The sequence below is a fragment of the Psittacula echo genome (genome assembly GCF_963264785.1).
Source record: "Psittacula echo genome assembly, chromosome: 6".
NCBI classification, from domain to species: Eukaryota; Metazoa; Chordata; class Aves; order Psittaciformes; family Psittacidae; genus Psittacula; species Psittacula echo.
The window spans coordinates 6959459-6982509 of record NC_137743.1 but is presented as its reverse complement, the minus strand read 5'-3'; the positions used below and the strand labels follow the sequence as shown (position 1 = coordinate 6982509).

Here is a 23051-nt window from a genome sequence, read left to right as displayed (position 1 = left end):
TGTTTATGAATAGTCTGGCACAATCAGCAATATATTCGGCAAAGCTTACATTCCTACACTGAATGGGCAGCTCCATTTTCCTGGGAACATGCTCACTGCCAAGATGCCAGCATGCATGCTGCAGCATCTCTCCCACGCCTGCCAAGTGAAAAGGGAGAATGGCTATGACTCCACAAATTTACCTGCTATTCATGTAAGTGGTCTGAATCTTTTTAACCACTTTCTGTTCTTTCCCAAGAAAATGTAATTTGTTCACTTTGCCTTGCAGACAATTTATGCGATGCTCACATTCACCTCACAAGACAAGGGTACTATTAAAACTTTTTACAAAGACCAGAAATAAAGTACAAGTCATTCAGAGACAGACTGTGTCTTCCATCTGCACTCAGAGCTGTTCAAAGCTCTACAGCATCACGACACACTCTGGTGTAATTGTCTTCAAGTAGCGGGGGCAGATATAAGGCATGTTTCTATTTCCATTCTACATACCTATAAAACAAAAAGACATTGTATCTAAGGACCATCAAAACTCTGTTTAATAGCCAGAAAACTCCAGAAGCTTTGCTACCTAGTATATACATACTAGTTTGTGCTGTATTTACTTGTACCTTTCTGTAACTGTATCAGGGTCTGCAGGACCCAGTGTAGTGTGTCGAGGAACTCAAAATGACTTCAGCAATACAAGCCTTTTCAAAAAGCAGCAGGCAAGGAGGCTTTTCTCAGGTTAGCTTGCTCATGACAATGCCATTTTTAATAGCAAGTCAATACAGTGACCTCTACCTCAAGTCAAAAACCATCTTTTTGATGTCCACCCATGAAAAAGCACATATTTCTGACACTTCTGGCTTTTACAGTCTGAGTTTTAATACCGATCATTCATTTGATCTGATTCAATTCAGTGTGATTCACAGCAGTAAAGGCTTGTTTCACACACGATTAAGCAATCTTCCCCCAGCAAAACAGATGGATAAATGCCTACAGCACTTGATGTTTGATGGGGCTTTTTTTTCCCCTTTTAAATATTATGGACTCAAAAAATGGCCAGTCTGAGTGCCCTCTTTAAAAAAAGGACTGTTGATACTAACAGATCATAAAGTTGACCCCAATGGACTTTAAGAAACACTATCAATTTAGCATATTTAGTAAGAAAAGAGATAGCAAATGCAAGTACTCAATTTTCCTTCTCCATCTCTATTTCTGATCTTTTCTATAGGCAGAACATAGGGGAGGCAGTTTTGTTTTCTACATAATTGCTTTGAGAAACTACTGCAACTATGGAAATTATTTCAGGAAATCACCTAAATTCAAATTAAGGTGAATTTAAGTGTCATTTCTATGCTATAAGAAGGAGACATGAATCCTGAAGAAGATTCACAGCCCTCATTTAGCTAGCAAGTCAGGTGATGCCCATACAAACACTGTAGTATAAGAATGGGCTTCTTCACGTGGATAGAGTATATCACCTGGCCCCTCATAAGTAGATTACTAAAGTCTAATCATAACTTCATTAGCAATCTGATTTACTAAGATCACACAAAAAGCAGCCACAGATGATGTTGTCAAAAGTTCCATCCTACAGAACGGCTTAACTGTTCCATTACAATACAGCACTATGTAAAGGTAATCAGTGTACCTTGGAAGGAAAGCAAAATATATCTACAACAAAATCTGGGGTAAAATTATCTTAAAATATAAATATCAAAAACTGCTATGAGGTGGTACCCAGTAGATAACTCTGCCCATAGCCAGAAGTTCAATTTTACATTCTCTCAAAGCAATACTTGGATGCACTTTTATGCCACCCTGACTATATGCAAAGCTCTCAAGGTAAATGAGACAAGTAACTTAAGCTTCACGCTTTTACTCCTGTAATCAGGAGAAATACTGGAAGTCACACAACTGTTTCTAAAAGACAAGTAAGAAAGTTCAGAACCTCATCTGAAGTTTGGAGTAAGGCCTCTGTATTTATCATGTTAGTGTTTCAGAAAGAGTTGGGGCAGGAAGTAAGACTCCTCATCACTGGATGGCAAAACTCCATATAATCACAGGGAACAAATGAAAGGAAAAGTGAGACAGCAAAGGAGAAAAAGGCAAGGAAGGAACAGATTGTCTACAACAGATAATGCTGACACTCTTTAAGAAGAGACGGCAACAGTGATGTGATACAAGGCACCAGTTCACAGAGATTGGGCAGACGACCCCAAAACATGGCTTTTACAGGAACCTGACACCAAGGCATATTCTCCCAAGGAAATAATAGGTGAGAAGATATTTTCATACCCTGCAATGACTGGTTTGAGAGCTGACGACACAGAAGGCTGAGAAGTTGTTTAGTACGAGGCAGGAAAGATTTCTGGCATTGCACAGCGAAGCCCCTAAAGCTACAGGTCCTTGAGGCCACACAGCAACGATGCAAATTATGTACCAACACAAGTGACTGCTCAGTTCAGTCATGTTCATTATAAAAAAATGTATTATTCATAACAAAGAAAACCGTCCAAAACCACATAAATAGCAAACAATAGATTGTTTTTTCCTCTTTCCTCTAAATAAAAGCAGGGTACAACATGACTTTGCAGCTCTCAGTTCTTTCCTAAAGCAATTACTGTGATTATTCTAACGAAAATGAAAATACTCACTGTGCTTGCACAAAAAAGCTCCTTCTGTCATGGGCATTCTCATTGTCAATGCTTAAAGTACCTTCCAGGGTCTTTTGCTGAGGAGGTATGTAATGGGCAAAGCACTTGATTTTACATGACTTTATCAGAGTCCATAAGTTTAGCCAGAAACCCAAGTGCCTAACGCAAATACAGTTTTATTCATTTTAAAGAGAGACCTATTTAATTCAAAAGCATATGTGCCTGTGTATCCACCCTACCTCATACATCTCAGTGACTCAGCCCTTAGCCACAAAACCAGCTGTCGTTATTTTAAACCACAACATAATGGGCTATGGCCATTACCAATAAAATGTTTCCAAATAAAGTATGTTGGAAAAATCATTTGTATACAAGAGGCTTCACAGGCCTCAAGACAACAGGAAACATTTGCGCATTTGTGTTTTCTGCAGCCACCTTTTTGTTAAGCACACAAAATATAAAAATCTGATCGACTCAAAAATCAGTGAAATTTCATTCTCAATGACTGGAATCTCTACATGACAAAACTCAGCCTTTATTAATACAGAGAAGCTCATCCGGACATCAAGTGCAAGAAAGGAAAGCGATCCTGGCTCAGTTTCTCCAGAACTGAAACACCCTGAAGACAGGATCATTTGCTTACATACAGAGTAAGGAGGGAGCTAGGAATATGTTGGGATATAGGAAGCCCCATATCAAAGAGCTGATGGTCTGATGACAAGCAATTAATCTCTATCTCTCAGCAGACAACGTTCACTGCTTTTCACCCCATGTCTAACACGGAGAGACTACATGAGCCCACCCATATTTTCATAATGCCCCTGTCACCACTGAAAAGTATGTTTTTTGAAGGTGTAAATTTGTGAAGCTGACCCTGAGGAATGCAAGTGGCAACAAACACCAGATATAGGGAGTTTCTGCAACGAATGCCACACAGAAAGATTAACCCCAGAAAGGCTGGAACTCTGCAAGAGCAAGTCTGACCAGTCCTCTGAGATGCTCCCACTTTTACTATTTGGTATCTGACAGGTTTATTGCTTTTGCTGCTGATGAGTGGTTCTTGGAGGATACAGCTTGCTCTGGCATGTTGGTTACATGCAGATATTCTGCCATCCACCTGCCATTAAATTGTTGCACCTCTATGCAAAGAAGTTGCTTGGCTTGTTCAGAATAAGACACCGCATTTGCCTGCCACTTCAGTTTTCATGATCATCTGCTTTCTCACACAAACCAACACTCCTGCTTATAATGTGCTACATTTGCATCTCTGCATGTAAAATAATATGAAAAATAAAAGTTATCTTGCACCAAATCACACCTTCCCAATTAAACAGAACTCTGTATTCAATTGAATATTGCTGGCAGGTGGAATGAGTCTGTGTCAGAGAAAGCAAAGCACCATATATTGCACATTGAAAGGATTCATGTATACAGGGGGGTTTTCTTTCTTTGCCTGTGTGAACCAAAAACTTTTAGGGGACCAGCATTCACAAAGTCATTTGTTGCTGTTGCTAAAGATCTCGTACTGCATTTTCAACCTAAAACCCAAGTGACTGAGTGTCACCAAAATGTATTGAGATGAAAGAAGTATCAGGACAATAAAATATATTGTAGTCCTTTCCTTAAATTTCACAACCCATTGCTGAAATAGTTTCTCTATAGGACCATTTTCTAAGCCACAGGAGTTTGACTTCAAGCAGCTCAAAAAGATGGACTTACCATCCAAATCCAAAGTCATGTTCTCGTCAGACAAAACTGATGTAACACACTCAAAGATGGTATCATGCTGTATCACAGTCTTCTTGCCACCTGCTACAAGGTGTGCCTAGCCTACATAAGGAAACTTTTGCAAGACAAAGATTGCATTGGACAGTTCTCAATTATTCTTTCAGGGGCTGATGTTCAGAAGGCAGCCTTGCTTTTAGGCATGGACTGGATGGGAACCTAGCTGAGGGTTGACTCCCTCTCATGACTGAGAGACATAACAAAGCATGTTTTTTATCAAAGTGTATTAGTAGAGTATACATGTTTATGTTCATTGTGACTGTTTGTCCAAAGAGGCAGGAAAACATGAGGGTGAAGCTGTTCTATGACCTTTATGCTTGGCTGCACAAGGGCCAATACTCCCGGTGTGGACAACAGCGAGATCATAAGAAACCGCACAGCCCCATGAGTAAACAGTTACAGATATGGCATAAAGCCAGTTGTTTTTCTAAGGGTATAAAGGCAGGACCCTCTTGTGGCCAAATCCAGAGCCTCACCTATGGGTGGATGCACCATGCAGGAATTTTCCCAGCTACTGGAGACTCCCGGCATTGGCTGCAACGGGCTTCCCAGCTTGAAGTGTGGGCCTGGATGATGTTTCAGTGGTATTTGGTGATGTGTTTCTTCTCAATCTCTATTCTCTCTATGCTGTAATGATCTGATGCATTGCTAACTTTCCTCTGTACTTTACTCTCAATATGTATCTCTCTGATTTGCTTTCTTGTACTTATTTACTGTATATATAGAGATACATACCAAATTTGCATTAGTGTGCTTGTTTGCTTTGGTGTGCTTGTTTAATAAACTGTGCATATGATACAGCTACTGTGTGGTCATTTTGTGGCATACCCTGCCTGTCAGCAGAACAAGGCAGAAGCATTTAGTGCATATATGGGTTAAATCAAACACTAAAAGCAGCTGCCTCAGTCAGCTTTGGAACCTCAGAGGAAACAATCAAGGACTACCACAGAGTAAAGCCATGGGATGTATCAAAAGAACTGGCCAAACCTGTACAGCTGCAATGATTTGTAGTTCTCACAAGCTGAAGAAAAACGTACAGGTTGCACCAGCTCAGCAGAAGCAAGGGAAGGCTTTGTTTTAAATACTACATCCATCTACTCTGATCATTTTTACAGAACAGTGAGGCTGTCACTCCACGAGGAATAAAGGAATTCTAAAAGAGAACAGCAGCAAAGAACCTTGCTCAAGATGACCTACATAATTCATAGTCAAAGACTGCTCCCAAAATTGCCCATTGAATGCAAGGCGGTTATTTTTCTTTATAAGAAAAGCAATGAGAGGAGAAAAGTGAAATGAGAAGTAAACCAGAGCAACCACAGTGCTATATATTTTCATGGGAATGCATATTTAGCCAGAAGTACCTGAAGCAGTTAAAAGTAGTAAGACTGCTTCTGACTAACAGATGTTAGTTATCAGTTCTTAGAAGCACTGAAGAAGCTGCTGCAGTTTAGGGTTCCTTTAAATGTGCATCACTACTTGATGCACTGCAAGTCAGCACAGAACTCAAACATCAGCTGGGGAAGTGACAAGAGCTGTAGGGTAATAAAACAGTGTTGCTGTTACAGCAGTGACAAGAATATGTTTGGAGATTCTAGCCCAAAAGGAATTCTCAACAAAGAACACACATGAAAACAAACATGGATGCACAAATAAGATGCAGAGAAGGATAGGAATATACAAACTGCATTAGGACTGCTGTAAACCACTGACATCTAGAGATAGGCAAGAAAAATGCAGAATAAACTGTAGGACAACTTTCATATGCAATAATTCCTAATTCATGCTTCACAATTCATATCTAATTCACTTCATTTTTTCTCCTTTGGATTTTCCCTTTTGTGCTGCTTGTGATGCACAAGGACCATAAACAGTTTAGACAGATTAACACAGCAATGGCAGACATCATGTCATGTGCTCAGATAACGTTTGACTAAAGCATTTACACCTTAGATGATAATGCAGATTTCTCATTCCCTAGCCTTTGATTCTGCATGATACATTCATGTTTGGGCACTGCTCTCCTCTTGGTTCAGATCTCTAAGGCTAGTCAGTGCCATGCAATTGGATCTAACAGCTGGTATTCTGTCTGACAGCCAGTTAGTGAATGAAGCAGCCCACAATTTAGTAAGCTAGTGTAAATCAGTCTCAATGGCAATCCCCTCCATGGGCCATCTCCATGCTGCTTGGATATAATCACAGATCCCAGGAAAGACATAATTAGATTGTGCAGCTTCTTACCTGCAGCTCCTTTGAGACTCTCTCTAAGTGGTTAGTTATCTTTTTTATTAGGTCACTATACATCTGTTCCGAATGCTGCTGGCATACACACTTATACACACAACTGCAGAAACAAATATAGGAACAAACAATGAACTTACAACAGTTTGCAATGAAGGGTAACAGACTTCAAAATATTTTGTTCAAGTCTCAATTTAGAGGATAATAAAGTTAATTGAAGGAGTGGTGAACGTTTAAATACAGCCCTAAGCTTGGAATGAGCTCTACCAAACTCTTAAGTCTGATCTGGAGGCCCCCATGTGTCCACCCCATTCCCTCTCCCCGACCTCACTTTAACTTACAGTGAGATCTCTTAACAGTGCACTTCTAAACAGCCAGAATAATTCTGTCAACAGCAAACTCCTAATTCTGGCTTTTCTCTCTCCTATGTGAATGAATTCCATTAAAATAAGCAGGTTTAATGATTATATGCATATTCTAGGGCAAAACCCTTATTAAAAGAAGGGCAACACTGACAAACAGTCACGAATGCACCAAAACTGTGCTAGTGGTTTAAAAACAAAAGCTGTAAAATTACAGACCCAAGCACGTTACTCTATCCTTTGATACTTAAATTCTAAGAAAACCCCACATTTTCATAATAAACAAAGATGAACAGAAAGAGCAACAAAACTTGAATTCTACATTCCAGCTTGGCTGTGTTAACTCTGGTCTTCAGTGTCACCTTTGTTTTTTAAGGACATTTTATTGCTCTCATACTTCAATACGACAGATCTACAAAATAAGGCTATGCATTGAAAACATTTACAACAGCTGTAAAACAAATACATATATTGCTTTCAGCAAGAAGTTACATTAAGGTAGTCATCATCATCAAGACTAACACCATCATCATCTATACTAAGCAGCTTTTACTTCTCTTGAGTGCTTTCATTCTTTGAAGTCAGCATTTTGGAAGCTGGCTGCCAAAATTCAAGAGGCACAAGGAAGACTTGACCTGGCATCTTGAGCAAAGCAAATCACCTCCCCATGCCTCTGTCCCACTCCCCTCTCCCTTCATCCCTTTGTAAGAATAGAGTGACAGTGAGCAATTTAAACCAGAGACTGCTCCTCAAGACATGCACAAACTATTTCCGGCAAGGTCCAGATCCCAGACTTGAATTCTGCAGGTTCTGAATAGCACTAACAGCCTTAAGCTGTGGTACAGCCACACTGTGTCTCTGTAGGGGAATAATAGCATTCCAGCTCTCTACTGAGGACAAGGACAAACAAACTGCAAGGATGGGATTAAAACAACTATAGGCTGCTGGAGTTTTCCCATGCAAGTGAGAGATTAGGCACCAAGTCCAAGCCTTCAGGGGCCAAGACAGCACTCTCATTCATAAGTGCTGCTCTCAAAAGTCTTCTGAAGAAAGGTTTTAACAAGTGAATTATCAGTAACTCTTAGAAATGTGTATTTACTCCCTTTGACAACTTCAAAAGGCCCCCAAAACACAGCAAAGTCTGCTTATTTGGCAAACCATGCTATTTCTTAAAGAACAAAAGACACCTCCCACCTCTCCTACTATTATACATTAAAAATAATTGAATAGCTATAGTTTGATGTTATTTAAATAACGAAGTTGTCCTGCTTCTTTCACATGAAGCCTACAACAGCAGATCCTAGTTTGGAACAAGCAAGTACAAGACATTTGGATATGATCTAGTAACAGCAAAAATATCAATTTCATTTGGATCAAAGAGAGAAACACTGATAAGAAAAGCCAGACTGATTTTTGTGATAACTTACAAACCAGACAGCTAAGTAACAACAGCAAATGGCTATATGTTGGCTCCATAACTAACCAGTATATATATAGCCACTTCCACAATTGACTATATGTCTGCTTAGTGTTATATACACTACTGCTGTACCTACTTCTGCAACGCGTTCTGTAGTCAAACACCAGTCTTCATATGAGCATGCAGAGTGTGTTTACATTTTAGTTGAACACTTCTATTTAGAGGTTCCTTCCCCATTTTAAGATCCTGTTTTCAGTTCCTGATTGTGGGCTGATTCCGTGAATCATTCTTGCCCTGCTATTGCCCAAAAGAAGTCACCAGCTTGTGACATTAAAAGGTAAATATCTAGAGAGAGGGATGAAGATCTGAGATCTGCAAGTTGTCTTGAAGAACACAGATCTAACTGCATTGTACCTGGGGGGTAGTAACAGTTGCCAGAACTACAACTTAGCTGTTTACATCTTCCTCCCCTCAAAGTTTCCTTCACATCTCTCTGTCAATATATTTAGCCCTTCTAATAGGAAGTGACTCCGCACAGGGAGGCTTTGGACTTAAAGATAAAAGCAGTCACTAATCACACTTTGCTACCTTAGGGGTAAACTGATCCATAGTAAATATCTGCATACACACCTTTGAAGTTATCTCCTAGCTTTCACTGCTGTGGAGCAGATACCTACAGTTATCATTGATTATGGCAAATGTAGTAGTTTGTGTATCTAATAATGTATTCTGAGTCTGCATTGATTCCTTTAGTCAGCACAAGAATGATCAGAAAAAGCACTGTGTTCTCAGCTCAGTATCGCTGTAAAAAAAAATACGAGAGATGTAGCTGTTTGAACCACTTCAGAAACACCCCATTTTCTAGACTAGCCTAGGGAAACAGAGAGGATCGAAACCCCAAGCCTGCAACAGACTCTCTATAATACTCCAAGTAAGCACCCTCATTAAATTCAATAAAAATCAGTTTTCCTTCCCTTCTCAATCTATCTTGTCTAGATTGTCAGTCAAGCAAAGGAAATGTCTAAAAATAATTAAAAACCAAAATAATCAATCTCCTGGTTGGAAGAGGCTGTGTCAGAGTAATTACAACCACAGACATCATTTGTAATAGAAAACTGACACAGTAGCTTTATCAATAACATTAAAATGCAGAGTATCTTTCAGTTTGGTAAATACGCAACAGACATCTGTGCATCATTACAATACTGCATCAAGTGTTACCCTGATGTAAAAGCGTTATCTAGGAGAAACTTAAAACCCATTCTTCCTTCAATACATAAAACTTCTGAGGAGTAAAAAGGTGAGAAAGATGAACTCCAGTTGTCTTAAACCATAACCAGGTATAGATCTACTCCAGGTACTAAAACCATTAATTCTGTACACCTGCTCTATCAGAGATGACTGTCAAGATGGCTTATTTCTAACTGATGACTGTTTGCACACTGGGGATTTCAAGCCAGGGAAAGGACTTGAATTACTTACACTAAAGCTGCAAAATGTCTCTCAGTTCAAACGACCATCTCAATTACTTATACACATAAATGCCTGAGTCCTGATAATAGCAGTTCCAAAAGTCTGGAGAGGAAAAGAAGTTTTAAACTGGAACTAAGATGGAAGACTGAATACCTGCCATTCTTATATCTAGTTCCCTAATCCAAAGTTTCAACCTGGAGAGCCGAAGTGGCTAAGAGCAAGTGGGCAGGAAACGATAGAGCTGAAAGCCTCTAAACCCAGCAATCAGTGACTGAGCTGCTGTTATTTCATAGGGTGTAACACTGGAGTAAAGAAAACCAAAGACAGCAATGCTATTAGTTGTGCTGCTGGCAAGTGCCAGTAGTTTTAAGGGCATCTTGGCCAGTAAATGCAGCAGCAGCTACCCAGTTTCCATTCTATTTACCAACATGCTGGATACCAGTCACCAGAACAAAAAATCTCTATTTTAGTCCATCTCAAATAAATGCCAAGTCTGTAAAGCATCTAACAGTTTGGTTTGAAGCAGTAGTGTGGTTTTGAAGCAAACCTCCTACCATCCCCACTACTTGCGCACTAGCTTAGTCTGCAGGGCAGCTCTAGTGTGTGACTAGATCCTTTTTAAAGCAAAGTAAACTGCAGCTCCAGGCCAGGTACAACTCAAAGAGTCTCCAAACAACAATGGAGATATAAAGGACTGAAACTTGTGTCAGTCCTCCAGACAGCCTCCCACCGCACATGCAGTCAGATGGCTGGGAAAGGGCAAACTGAGACTAAAGCTACCTGGTGCAACACAGACAGATGACAGTTAATGTGGATGGACCTTGACACCAGTAGCTTCTATTTATCTCTGCTGCACCAAATCAGTTCCTATTAGACATGACAAAGAAGCCTCTTGAAACATGAAGTCAAACCCCTACCATGCCAGTCTCTTCTTCCTCTTTGAGGAAAAGGATGTTGAGACTTCAATATATTTTTTAATATATTACACTAAGCAACTGTGGTGGAGACCGATATTAATGTTTTCAGCACTTATGCACTGTAATTGTTTAGCATTTATTCCTATTAACATTGGATATTGAGATATGCATCTTTTATTCATTCATCCCAACCATTTAAATGATGTGCCTCACAAAACTTTCAACTTCCCTCCTCATAAGTACAAATATGACATATATGCAGGCTGCAAAATAAACCAAACATTTAATCTTAAAGAGTAACAAAGCATTTGGATTTCCTTACCTGTATATTTGTTCATAGGAGATAGGGATGTAGTCACCAGGACTCTGAGTTAGAAGCTGATCTATGGCACTGTCCAACTTTGGCCAGTATGTGCTCTTATAGTCTTCAATTGTTATAACATTCATTACTACAAGAAAAAGACAGAACTACATTTAGTAACTTTAGCTAAAAGCAGCAAGCAAATGCTTTGCAATTTCAGATCACACCAATAAGCTGGCCAAATAAATTGGGGACCATTGACTTCCACTAAGATAACCTCATCTAAAACTAAAGCCCCAGCTTGAAACTGTACATTTTTATTTAGAGAGAATAAAGTAAAATAAGAAAATCTGCCAAATCAGTGCTTGGGTATTTTCTTAACGGCTCAAACAGCAGGGAAAAGGAAACTCCTTAGGAGTTCTAGCATAACAAATACAGTAATATACAAAAATAGCTCAGTAGTTAGTTCAAATTAATAAACTCTGCAACTTCGTAGGAGTCCAGAATCAACAATTAGCGCTGGATCCTCACATGCAAGAGAACAAGCTTGGGCCAAGTCTGGAAGTTTTTGGAATACTCCTTCTCCGCAGATGTATGAATTTTACAAGTCCCAGGTGGGACCAGCAGTTTCCTTGGCCTAAAAGCTGATGCAATTTCCTCTGCCTTCAATTGCAGTTAGGCTCCTGGAAAAATTTTTTGGATCTGTATTTCAGTTCCCCCTCTGGCAGACACAATTACACTCCTTTTTTGGATTAGAATAACACAGTGAAGAAGAGGAGGCATTCAAATTACCATCCCCATCCCTCCCTGATTTTCCTCCTCAGCTTCTCAACTGCACCCTCTTGCCAAGCCACCCCATGTGCCTTCACAGTCAGAGAAGAGTTTTAACCTGTTTCTTTTTGGGGAGGATTTCTGAACTAACCACACACAGCTCAGTTCCAAAGGCAGCCACGGTAGAAGGGTTAACACCTTCCCTGCAGAGACTACTTGCAAGACTATCTCACTGGCTTCTCACAGCACCATAGCTTCACACCACCCACTCAAAGCAGAGCCCTCCATAACTAAGAGCACAGGTATCCTTCATATCAGAACTATCCAAGCCAGGGAATCTGAAGTCACTTCTTCAGCAGAACTCCACACATGGGTCTGGGATATATGGAACAGAGAATAAAGACAGTTCCTATCCCAAACAATCCAGTTTAGACACCACACTGAAAATAAATATTTTAACAGATCTGCATTTTAAATACATGTGTAGATGCAGAATCACTGCTCAGTTTGAGAAGCAAGATTTCTGAGCTGTTGTTTTCACAAGGGGTTGAAAGGAGACGAGTGAGTCACTTTTAGCAGCATTATGAAGAACAATTCTAGAGAAATACAGGCAACAGTATGAGAAAACAAAGAATATAAAAAAAGAAGTGGAATAAAGATAGGTATGAAACAAGGAATTGTACGAATGCTACCTGTAAGAACAGGTATTACATATTCCTGGTGTGGTTTTTTCGGGTATTTTATCCAGAAAACCTTGTTAAGTGAAGAATGTTAGTGCAGCACTCCTAGTCCCCTCTTCACTCAACTAGCCACTGGCTCACTCTTGCTTCATACCTGTTACAGAAACAGCTCTAGTTAACCTAACTGTCTGAGCAGTGAGCTGGTCTCCACTACCAAGTCCTGCAGGATGCTGTCCCAACACTCCAGCCTGCAATTTGAAAGTGCAATCCCATTTCCTAACAAGCTGACAAAGGTTACAGGTGTACGCACACAACCACCAGGACATAAGTTAATATGTGCAGCAAGTCAGCTCCACAATGTAAAAGCATCATCAATGTTTACAAATATGTAAAGGGCGAGTGTTCAGGATGATGGAGCTAGGCTTTTCTCAGTGACGTCCAGTGATAGGACATGGGGTAATGGGTGTAAACTGGAGCATGAGAGGTTCCATGTGAACATCAGGAAAAACTTCTTTACTGTGAGAGTGACAGAGCACTGGAACAGGTTGACCAGGGGGGTTGTGAAGTCTCCTACGTTGGAGATATTCAAGGCCCGGCTGGACAAGTTCCTGTGTGATGTACTCTAGGTTACCCTGCTCTTGCAGGGGGGTTGGACTAGATGATCTTTTGACGTCCCTTCCAACCCTCGGGATTCTGTGGTCAGAACAGCACAGCACCTGCCTGACAGTGAATTCACTCCTTATTCATCTATTTCACAATGACTTGCTTGAGTTCTCGTCCTTTACAGAGCTCAGGCTCCAAGCAGCTTCACATAAAGCTATAGCTTTACTATTCATGCCTAGACTCAGCAGTAAATCTGAAAAGGCGGGTTTCCACAGAAGTGCTCTGTTCCACAGAAAACACTGAAGTCAGCATACATATTAGACCAAGTCTTGATTTAAGATTTTAATGTATAATCACACCCACAACTGGCTTAACATATGAAATGAGCTCTATTCATTTGAAAGAAAGTAGTCAAGTAAGAATTGAGAACACGCAAGATAATTTTTAACAGGCTGTTGAGATAGCAATTTGATTTTTTTACAGTATGGAAAAAGAAAGAAGCAGCAGAAAGGAACGTCTGCCCATTTGAAGTGCTGCGCAGGTACAGAACAAAATGCTTTTACAAACAGCCCCAGGAGACTTGAACTGGAAACACTGGTGAGTTCAAAGTAATATTCTAGAAAAGCTTTATTTTTATTCTGAAGACTCTCACAAGCAATATTTCATTTCCACACTTCAGTTATGAAACTAAGCCAACCATAATATTTATATAGTTAAGCATCCAAGGGTACATACTGAACAATCACTATCTGGCTCTGGGCAATCCCAAGAACAAACACAGGCTGGGGAAGAACGTACTGAGAGCAGTGTTGAGGAGAAGGACCTGTGGGTGTTGGTTGACAAAAAGCTCACCATGATCTGTCAGTGTATGCTTGCAACCCAGAACTCCCCTGTGTGCTGGGCTGCGCTCCCAGAGCGTGAACAGCAGTCGAGGGAGGGGATCCTGCCCCACTGCTGTGCTCTGGGGAGAACCGCCCCCCCCCCTCCCCCAGTCCTGATCCAGCTCAGGGGCAGCAGCACAAGAGGGACCTGGAGCTGCTGGAGCAACTCCAGAGGAGGTCACAGAGATGCTGCGAGGGCTGGAGCAGCTCTGCTCTGGAGCCAGGCTGAGAGAGCTGGGCTGGGGCAGCCTGGAGAAGAGAAGGCTCCTGAAGGGGAGACCTGAGAGCAGCTCCAGTGCCTAAAGGGGCTACAGGAAACCTGGAGAGGGGCTTGGGACAAGGGCCTGTACGGATAGGACAAGGGGAATGGCTTTAACCTGCCAGAGGAGAGACTGAGATTAGACATTAGGGAAATATTCTTCCCTGTGAGGGTGCTGAGGCGCTGGCACAGGGTGCCCAGAGAAGCTGTGGTTGCCCCATCCCTGGCAGTGTTCAAGGCCAGGTTGGATGGGGTTTGGAGCAATCTACTCTAATGGAAGGTGTTCCTGTCCATGGCAGGGGTTGGAGCTGGATGAGCTTTAAGGTCCCTTCCAGCACAAACCAGTCTGGGTTTCTATGATTCACAGATGCATCAGGCAATGAAAAATTAGGAAGCAGGACCACTCGGCAGGACACTTTCAGGTACTGTTTACACACACACACAAAGCGAAGGATGACCTAAAGCAGAGCCTCCAATTTTAAACTCTGCAAAAACAACCTCAAGAGCAGGAAGAAATCACACAAATCCTCACAAAGATAGATGGCCCTTCTAGAAACTTACTTGATTTTCTACTTTTCTATATTTTTAGGATGTCATCCTTCAATGCTTATCCCTACGTTAGGTATTCAAGACTTAGAAGGACTGGTCCAATAGCCTCCTTCCAGATCTCAAGGGAACAGTGATATTAAAGGGTGACTTTCATGTCACTGAGATTTACTATGTTTCTGGGAAGCAACACAGACATTTTGTAACAAAGCATGCTAGAATGCATGATTTTATCCAACTACAGCAAGTTTGGGGTGGGTCTGAGTGAAGGGAAAGCCACTGTTTTCCAGGAAATTATAACAGACTTCACAAGTGAAGCTTGAAAAGCAACTGCTGCTTTTCCATACACAGAAAAGTTCAAAAGAAAAACTGTTTAAGTCAAACACAGCAGTGAAACCATTTAAGTGAAAAAGAATATGCATGAGCTTCATATCATAACCTAGATATTTCAGTATCATAGCTAAAATGGAAACACAGCCTGCTGCAAGCTACCAAATTCTTTGATATCAACTTCAACCAGAAGAACAGCAAAACCCACTTACATTTTATAAAAAACAAAACCAGAAGGTCCAAGAATAGGTATAGAGCCCCCTTGAAACTGATGAGGAGAAAACTTACAAACATACATAGACGCTGGAACAGGAACAGGCACAGGACATGAAGAATAAAACCAAAAATCACTGATACTGTTGGTTTTGTTATTTAGATGAGAAAGCTGTCTGAAAAGCCACTCAAACTCCCTGCTACCCCTACACACAAAACACATCTTCCTTTTAAAACCAGGATCTTAACGGGTTTCCACCTAACCTTCTGCCTCCATCACTCTGCCAGCTAAATGAGACCAAAAAAGGCCCACCAGGTGCTTTAGTCTGCAACTGTGACCATGAACAGAACTAACACGCTGCAAGTAACTACATGGTGGGACACAAGCATTGTTGGAGGAAAGAATCAGGAGGGAGGGATATATCTGAATACCAGAGGGGCTCCAACTGACAATAGGATTGTTGGAAATCACACACCACCCCCATTTTTGAAGGTCACCTATAGGATAACCTAAAACTAAGCCTCTGCATCCTGAAGCAAGGAAGACACAAGTACTTGCTCATTTAACTGCAAGAAGCTCTTCATGCAGCAGAGAACAGACAACTTCCCTATGAAGTTCAAGACTGACAATCAGCTTCCCTATGCATGTTCTGCCATTGCCAAGACAGAGCAGGCAGGAGGGGATCTAGAGCATGCCTGTCTCCCTTTTCATTGTACAGTTACAACAAAAGTAATCTTCCTCCTTTTTTCTACTCTTAAAAAAATAAGGAGAGCAGATTAAGGGATCCCCTGCCAGAGGCAGGATTAGAAGAGTCAGGATGCCCCATCCCTGGCAGTGCTCAAGGCCAGGTTGGATGGGGCTTGGAACAACCTGGTCTATTGGAAGGTGTCCCTGCACATGGCAGGGGGTTGGAACTGGGTAAGCTTTAAGGTCCCTTCCAACGCAAACCAGTCTGGGATTCTATGCTGATCCCAACTCAGCTCCTGTACTTTTTCAGACCAAACTACTTCATTGGACTTGTTCCGTTCATATACACATTCCATCAAAACCACCCACAATACAAGGGTGTAAAGTTCTAATGGACTGGGAATTTCAATTTTCTCTAAAACAACTCTTAACCTCACTCAGACAGATATTGTGTTGGGATAGGAATGCTGGAGAGAAGTGAAAACGAGAACTTAAAACCCACATCCTAAGCAAAATCACACACAGCCGCTTCTCCTCCTGCTCCGACATAAAACTGCAGATCAACTGGAAAGTCACCTTCCCATTTGGTGCTGATCCAGCTTGAATACATTCTTACCCTGAAAGAGAAGGAAAAACTAAGACTCTCAATTTCTGGATTGGGAATTCAAGAGCTTAATTCAGCAAGGCCAAACCATTTCAACTGTCTCAACTGTTTATGAGCCACCCCAAGGTACCTGGAGCCCTGACAAGGCAGGCAGAGAGCCAGAGAGCTCAGGGAGTCTGGGAGCCTCCACTTCAAAGCAGTCAGCCTTGGCAAAGTGGCTAGAGCCAGGACATCCAAGCTACCAGAGAAGCAGGGACCCAGAGGCCTGGACTTTGAGCTTCTGATCTGCAATGAAGCTGAGCTGCTGGACAGACGAGCTGGCACTTGGGAAAGAGAGGTGAAACAAGGTGAAAAGGAAAATAAGGTATTTCCCATCCAGATTTCATCATGGCAGTTACACGGTCACACTTCCAGGAATACTTTGAACTAACCAAATCCAAGTTTTCCAACAGCCATTAGAGAAAAGGGCATATTTTGCCCAGAGGGGTAACTTCTGGAAATGAAAGTCAAATTGAAGCAAACAGCAAAAAATCGTCTCTTCCCTCAACCTCAGCAAAATAACAGGGGAAAAAATGTCATTTCTGTGAAATGCTGCATACAAAAGGTGGTTTGGAACTATTTCTTTGGAAGGGAAATTCATCTCCAAGCTGTTCACACCAGGCCTTTGCAGACACACCTCCCCCCCAAGAGGCCAGCACACCCCATCCCGGGGCTCTGCACACATTGCCATCTGCTGTCAGCAACCACACACATGTTCCAAACCCATCTTTGGGGTTTTTCAGGAGGAAAGAAAAAGTCTTTAGGAAAACATAACCCAAACCAAAAGCTTCAGGAAAAGCAACCGTGCCCCTATAAAGGTGAACACCTGCCTACACTCGCTCTCCCAGTTCTACCGCCAGACCTACCACGTCACCTCGCCATGAACGCAAAGAACTTGGGGTGTGTGCGAGAAAGGTTATTTTCTCCTCCCAAGGCGCCTTAACCCGTCCGAATTCGCTTCGAGAAGCCTCTGGGACCAAGACCCACGCCAGGACCCGCCGCAGGACAGACCTGAGCAGAGCCACATGCTTGGGAGAAGCGAGCAGGGGACAGCGGGGCCAGCGCAGGCCAGGAGCGGGTGAAGCCCGCGGAGCCGCCCGGGGCGAGGCCCCGCCGTGCGCCCCAGAGCACCGGGGAGATGGGCAGGGCGGTGACTCACGGAACTTGGAGGTCGACGCGTTGATGTTGATGGCAGCGGCGATGGCTCCGGCTCCCCCCTTGCACGAGGCGCCCCCCGGCTCGCAGCCCTGCAGCATGCCGTTGGCCACGGAGAGCTCGGTCCCGGCAGGGGTCCCGGCGGCGGCCTCGTGTAGGAAGCGGTCACCGACCTGCCCTGCGGCGGAGCCCAGCAGGTGCCGCCCGTAGCCGCCGGCGCCCCAGTTGTTGTGGTTCTGGTCGTCCATCATGGGCTCTCCGCCGCCGCCGCCCTCCTCCTCCATGCTCTCCTCCTCCATGGCGCTGCCGGCGCAGCGGGAGCGGGGCGGGGAAGGGCGGGGATCACCGCCCGCCGCCCATGGGGCCGCGCTCCGCCCGGCGGGGCTCACCGCGGCACGGCTCCGGGCACGGCCCGCGGCCCACACAGCAACCTCCGGCCGCGCTGCGCGACACTTTGCGGCAAACGGAACACGGCGGCAGGAGAGGGAGGTCTCGCCGCGGGCGATGCTGGGGAGTGTAGTCCGGAGGTGGTGAACCGCGATTGGCTCGAGAGCGGGAGGAGGCGGGGCCCCGCGCGGTGCATTGCGGGAGGCGCTGGGAGCTTCGCGGAGCGGGCATGGGGATGAGACTGGGAATGGACGGCTGGGATGGGGCTTCTCTTCTTAGTTCCTACCAAACCCGATGATTAAACTTAGCTCTAAAGGGGGTGCTCCGGAAGCTTCCTCCTTCGCGTTCCCTTTGGTGATGCGGGGACCGCCCCTGCACTTGCTGCAGGGCCTGAGCTGTATCCCCCTCTAGCGGGGAGCGCTCCACGGGCTGCGGGCGGGGAAAGAGCCGGTGCCACGGCCAAAACCGCGTTAGAAAAACACCTAAACAGGGGCCTGGATGTGCCACCAGCCCTTCTGGTCTTGCTCTGTCATCTCCTACTTTGCGGGTGCTGAGGCGCTGGCACAGGGTGCCCAGAGAAGCTGTGGCTGCCCCATCCCTGGCAGTGTTCAAGGCCAGGTTGGACACAGGGGCTTGGAGCAAGCTGCTCTAGTGGAAGGTGTCCCTGCCCGTGGCAGGGGGTTGGAACTGGATCAGCTTCAAGGTCCTTTCCAACCCAAGCAATTCTATGATTCTATGATCTGTAAAGTGCCTGCACAAAGCTGGTGTTTTATAGTGCTCCCTTCTGTTAACAGAGGAAAAGCCTGCACAAACAATACATAAAACCATTTACCTTGTCAGTGAACAATGTAACACGAACAACAGTATTGTCTAGTTGCCTTCAAGTACTTCATGTTTACTTTCATTTGCAATTGGCTGTTGTGATGGAAGAACAGAAATTAGGATTTTACTGAAATTGCCACTATTTGGGGTTTTGCTCTTTTTGGCAAACACCCCTGAAAATGCAGATAAAAACAGAGGAGCCGAGCCTGTTTTCTAAAACATCTCATGGAAAGCAAGAGGGTGTCATTTATTTTCCAAATATAAGCATCAATTTCTATTTTAGCGTGAGGCAAAGTTGTCCTATTTTATAAAAGCAGAAGACAGCGCTGGTCGCACTGCAGTGTGGAACAGCTCAGCCTTGAGCTGCTTTGATAAAAGCCGGCTGTGGAAAGAATTTGTCCCTATTGTGGTTTTCTCTTAGATATTTGGACTAATAGTGGTTTTCCCAGCTGCAAAGATCGCACTGTGAACACCGATGGTCTGTTCAAACTGATACCCAGCCCTCTTCATTTTCTCTGTTGGTGAGCACGAGGAGAGACCAAAAGCTGATCTGGCACATCATGCATAGACCTGAGATCATGGACTCAGCACATTCACACACCTGCTTTGGCTGCTGATTTATTTCCGTCTACACCTTAAGCATGGCTGGAAACAGGACAAAAAGGACCTTTTTGCTCACTTGTGCTGCATCTCTGCATTGACTGAGTGGGATGTGTAATACAATGCAAATATCCGTAGAGACATAATGGATATTAAGCATGGAAAGCTAAAGCAGCAAACCATTTTTAGCTTAGGGAAGTGTTGCAATTTTCTGGTAATCACAAAGAAAGCTAAATGCGTATCTTCATAAGCATAAGTGCATATCTTCACTGCTTTGAGAAAGGCATGTTTGTGTTCTCAACCTGCAGAGCAGCTCCTTCATACCCTCCTACTCAGCCGCTTCCACTGATCCCAGGAACAGGTCTTGGGTTCTTTGCCAGTATTTAAAAACACCGTGACCTGAGGAGAAATCAGGAACTTACCCTTATCAGCATAGCTTTGTCTTGGTCTTATTAATTTAGAAAGTGCTCATGTTAACATCTGAGAGCAGTGGAGAAGGAAGACAAACCCAGCATTTTTCAGTGCTAGGATTTCCCATTCTCTGTTTCATACTCTTGCTGCACACACGTATTCTTGTTGCCATCTCTGTAGCTTACAGACCAGCTGGAATTTTGTTTGGGGTTGGTTTTTTTACCCTGATCTTTGAAGGTTTTCTTTCCAATCCCTTATACAATGGTCCTTGCACTGTGGCTGCACTTACTGCACTTCCCTGTGGCAGGAATCCAAAAAAAGCTTAGGAAATACTTCACTGTGGAGTTCTCTACAGAGCCTTCTCTATTGCCTTGTGCAATAAGCTAGCTCATCTTACAAATCAAACAAGAAGCTCTTTCTTGCCTCCCATAAGGCAAATGGCAAGCTGCAACAGTCATCTATGGCTCATGCTATTTAAACACATGACTGCATGCTGATAAAGGCGCTATCAAATGCCTCATCGTTAAAGCCGCACTTGTTTTTGCATGCACTTCAGAGTCTTCCCCGCACCATTTCCTTTTTTCCTCGTCAGCATGTGAAAATTTGATTCAGGCTTCAAACACCGTCTTGACAAAATCCCATTTTGCAATACCACAGCTATAATTAGTTTCAATATTAGTTGAGAATACCACATACAAATGCAATTCTGACAAGACCTGAGTATCCACACGTCTCCATAAAATCCCTGGAGACCTGAGACTTCTTTACTGTGACCAGCTCATCAGTAAGCTCTGATACTTTCACCAATAAGGTAACATGCAGATGTCACATTTTCATTGCAAACTACTGGATCCATATCTAATTACCAAACAAGTATCAGAAGCATTCATTGCTCATTACATCTTCATAATATTTACCCTTTTTTTTTTGGCTCAGCACTTTTGATAACCAGGTCACAGCCACAAGCTTTACTCCAAATTAAAAGAGAAGATCAAGGTTTTCTAATAGTACCCACGGAAACTGTGAACCCACAAAGAAGTATTTTCTACACAGAAATGAGGCAACAAGGGAGCTTTTCCTTCTGGGCTCTCCAAAGCAGGCTGTGTCACTTGCTTCTGCTGGATGTTTCCCTCTTGTCTGGGCTTCATTTTATATCAACATTTGTATCAATCAGAGAAGGGTATTTTCTTTTTCCTCAACTATTTGTGTTTCTAAAGCAGAATGATTAGGTACTCCACCACCGCTGTGTGCCACAGCTGGGTGTTATGTATGGAGCAGTTAAATGATAGATGAGACCTGTTGGGAAAAGACGTGCATAATATGTTATGGTTTATTTCCTGCTATTGGTAATAAACATTATGACATGGATACAATTCTTCTTCTTTTAAAACAGACCATTTTTCCTTATTTCCCAAGTGCCCGGTCTACTGGAGTCAATAGGAAAGCTTCCATTGATTTCAATGGGATTTTAATCAAGCCCTAACACAGCATGTAAAAAGCGTCCCAGATTTATAGCTCTGGTTCTAAAAGCCAAATGAAAAAAGAAATAATTCTGACAAGAAAGAAATATGAATGCTAAGCAGAGCCTTAAACAGCAGTCTGTCAGGAGGAGCAGGAAACATCGCTCTTTCAATGGCAAATAAGACAGCCCCTTGCAGAGTAGTGCTGGGGAGCAGATAAACTGAAAGGGAGGTTCAAGTACTTGTTATTTTTGAGACGTATTTTGACAATCTCTGAGAGATGGCTTGCTTGAGCTCAGAGACCTGATAGCCCTCTCTGCCGTCTGGCAATCTGTGGCATACCCCACATCCCTTCCAACAGCAGCTATCGCTTAGAGCAAGAGGATTAGTGTCAAGTTTTCATGAAAATGTGCCAGTTATGTTATGGAGAGACCACCCTTAGTGTTCCTCCACCGTATCTGTGAACACAGACTCTGTATATGCTGTCTTATTATGTTACGATCTCTTAGTTGGTCTCTCCATGGAACAAAAACCCACAAAAACCAGTTTATGTGCTATATCCTTGGGAACTAAAGGCTGTTGACACATTTTGTCAGCAGTATCGATTTCTCACTTCAGAAGAAGGAAGCACAGCACAAGCAGAAATCAGCTGCCTGAAGAGGAGCAGTCCCTGCCACCTTCTCTCTCATGGTGGTGAGACACAGGGTGCCCAGAGAAGCTGTGGCTGCCCCATCCCTGGCAGTGTTCAAGGCCAGGTTGGACACAGGGGCTTGGAGCAACCTGCTCTAGTGGAAGGTGTCCCTGCCTGTGGCAGGGGTTGGAACTGGATGAGCTTTAAGGTCCTTTCCAACCCAAACCATTCCAGGATTCTATGTGTCTATGAAACAGTGTATTTTGAACATAGGAAATTCCATCTACCCCCCAACAAGGCAGCAGGAGCCTGCGCTTGCCAGGTTCCTCTGGGGCAGTAGAGAAGCACACACTCACCACCCAGCCAGGGAACAGTGCCATAAATGTAAGCTGCTGATCAAAACCAAACACAAGCACTCCAGAGATGTTTGTCCTTTCTCCTGCACTGTGCAGACATACAGGTATGCTCCTTTCTCCTGCACTGTGCAGACATACAGGTATGCTCCTTTCTCCTGCACTGTGCACACATACAGGTATGCTCCTTTCTCCTGCACTGTGCAGACATACAGGTATGCTCCTTTCTCCTGCACTGTGCACACATACAGGTAATGCTCCTGCTATGCAGGGCACAACAGAAATATGTAGTCAAATCAGATTATATTCTACTGAAACTAAATAAAGAGTCATATGAGGGACACCACAGACTGCCCACTGTTACCCCTGGGTGCATATGAAAAAACTCAGCCAGATAACTTGCATTTAGGATAAATGGGGAAGTTTTACATCAGGTCAAGCAGACACCCACTTCTATCCTTTAGCAAGTAAGGCTGTGCTCCT

General features: G+C 43.2%; 1 protein-coding gene across 2 annotated transcripts in view; it reads right to left on the bottom strand.

Moving 5' to 3' along the window:
- CACUL1 (CDK2 associated cullin domain 1) overlaps positions 1-18345 on the bottom strand; it is a 49618-nt gene extending 31273 nt beyond the window's left edge. For both annotated transcript variants that reach the window (XR_013957197.1, XM_080620925.1), the window contains exons 1-3: positions 17909-18345; positions 11157-11283; positions 6663-6765 (exon numbers count right to left, since the gene is read on the bottom strand). Coding sequence is in view for 1 of the 2 variants with exons in the window: in XM_080620925.1 (XP_080477051.1) it covers positions 6663-6765; positions 11157-11283; positions 17909-18203 (525 nt within the window). In the remaining variant the exon portion in view is untranslated. The remainder of the gene's footprint in view (positions 1-6662; positions 6766-11156; positions 11284-17908) is intronic.
- Between the last annotated feature and the right edge of the window lie 4706 nt (positions 18346-23051).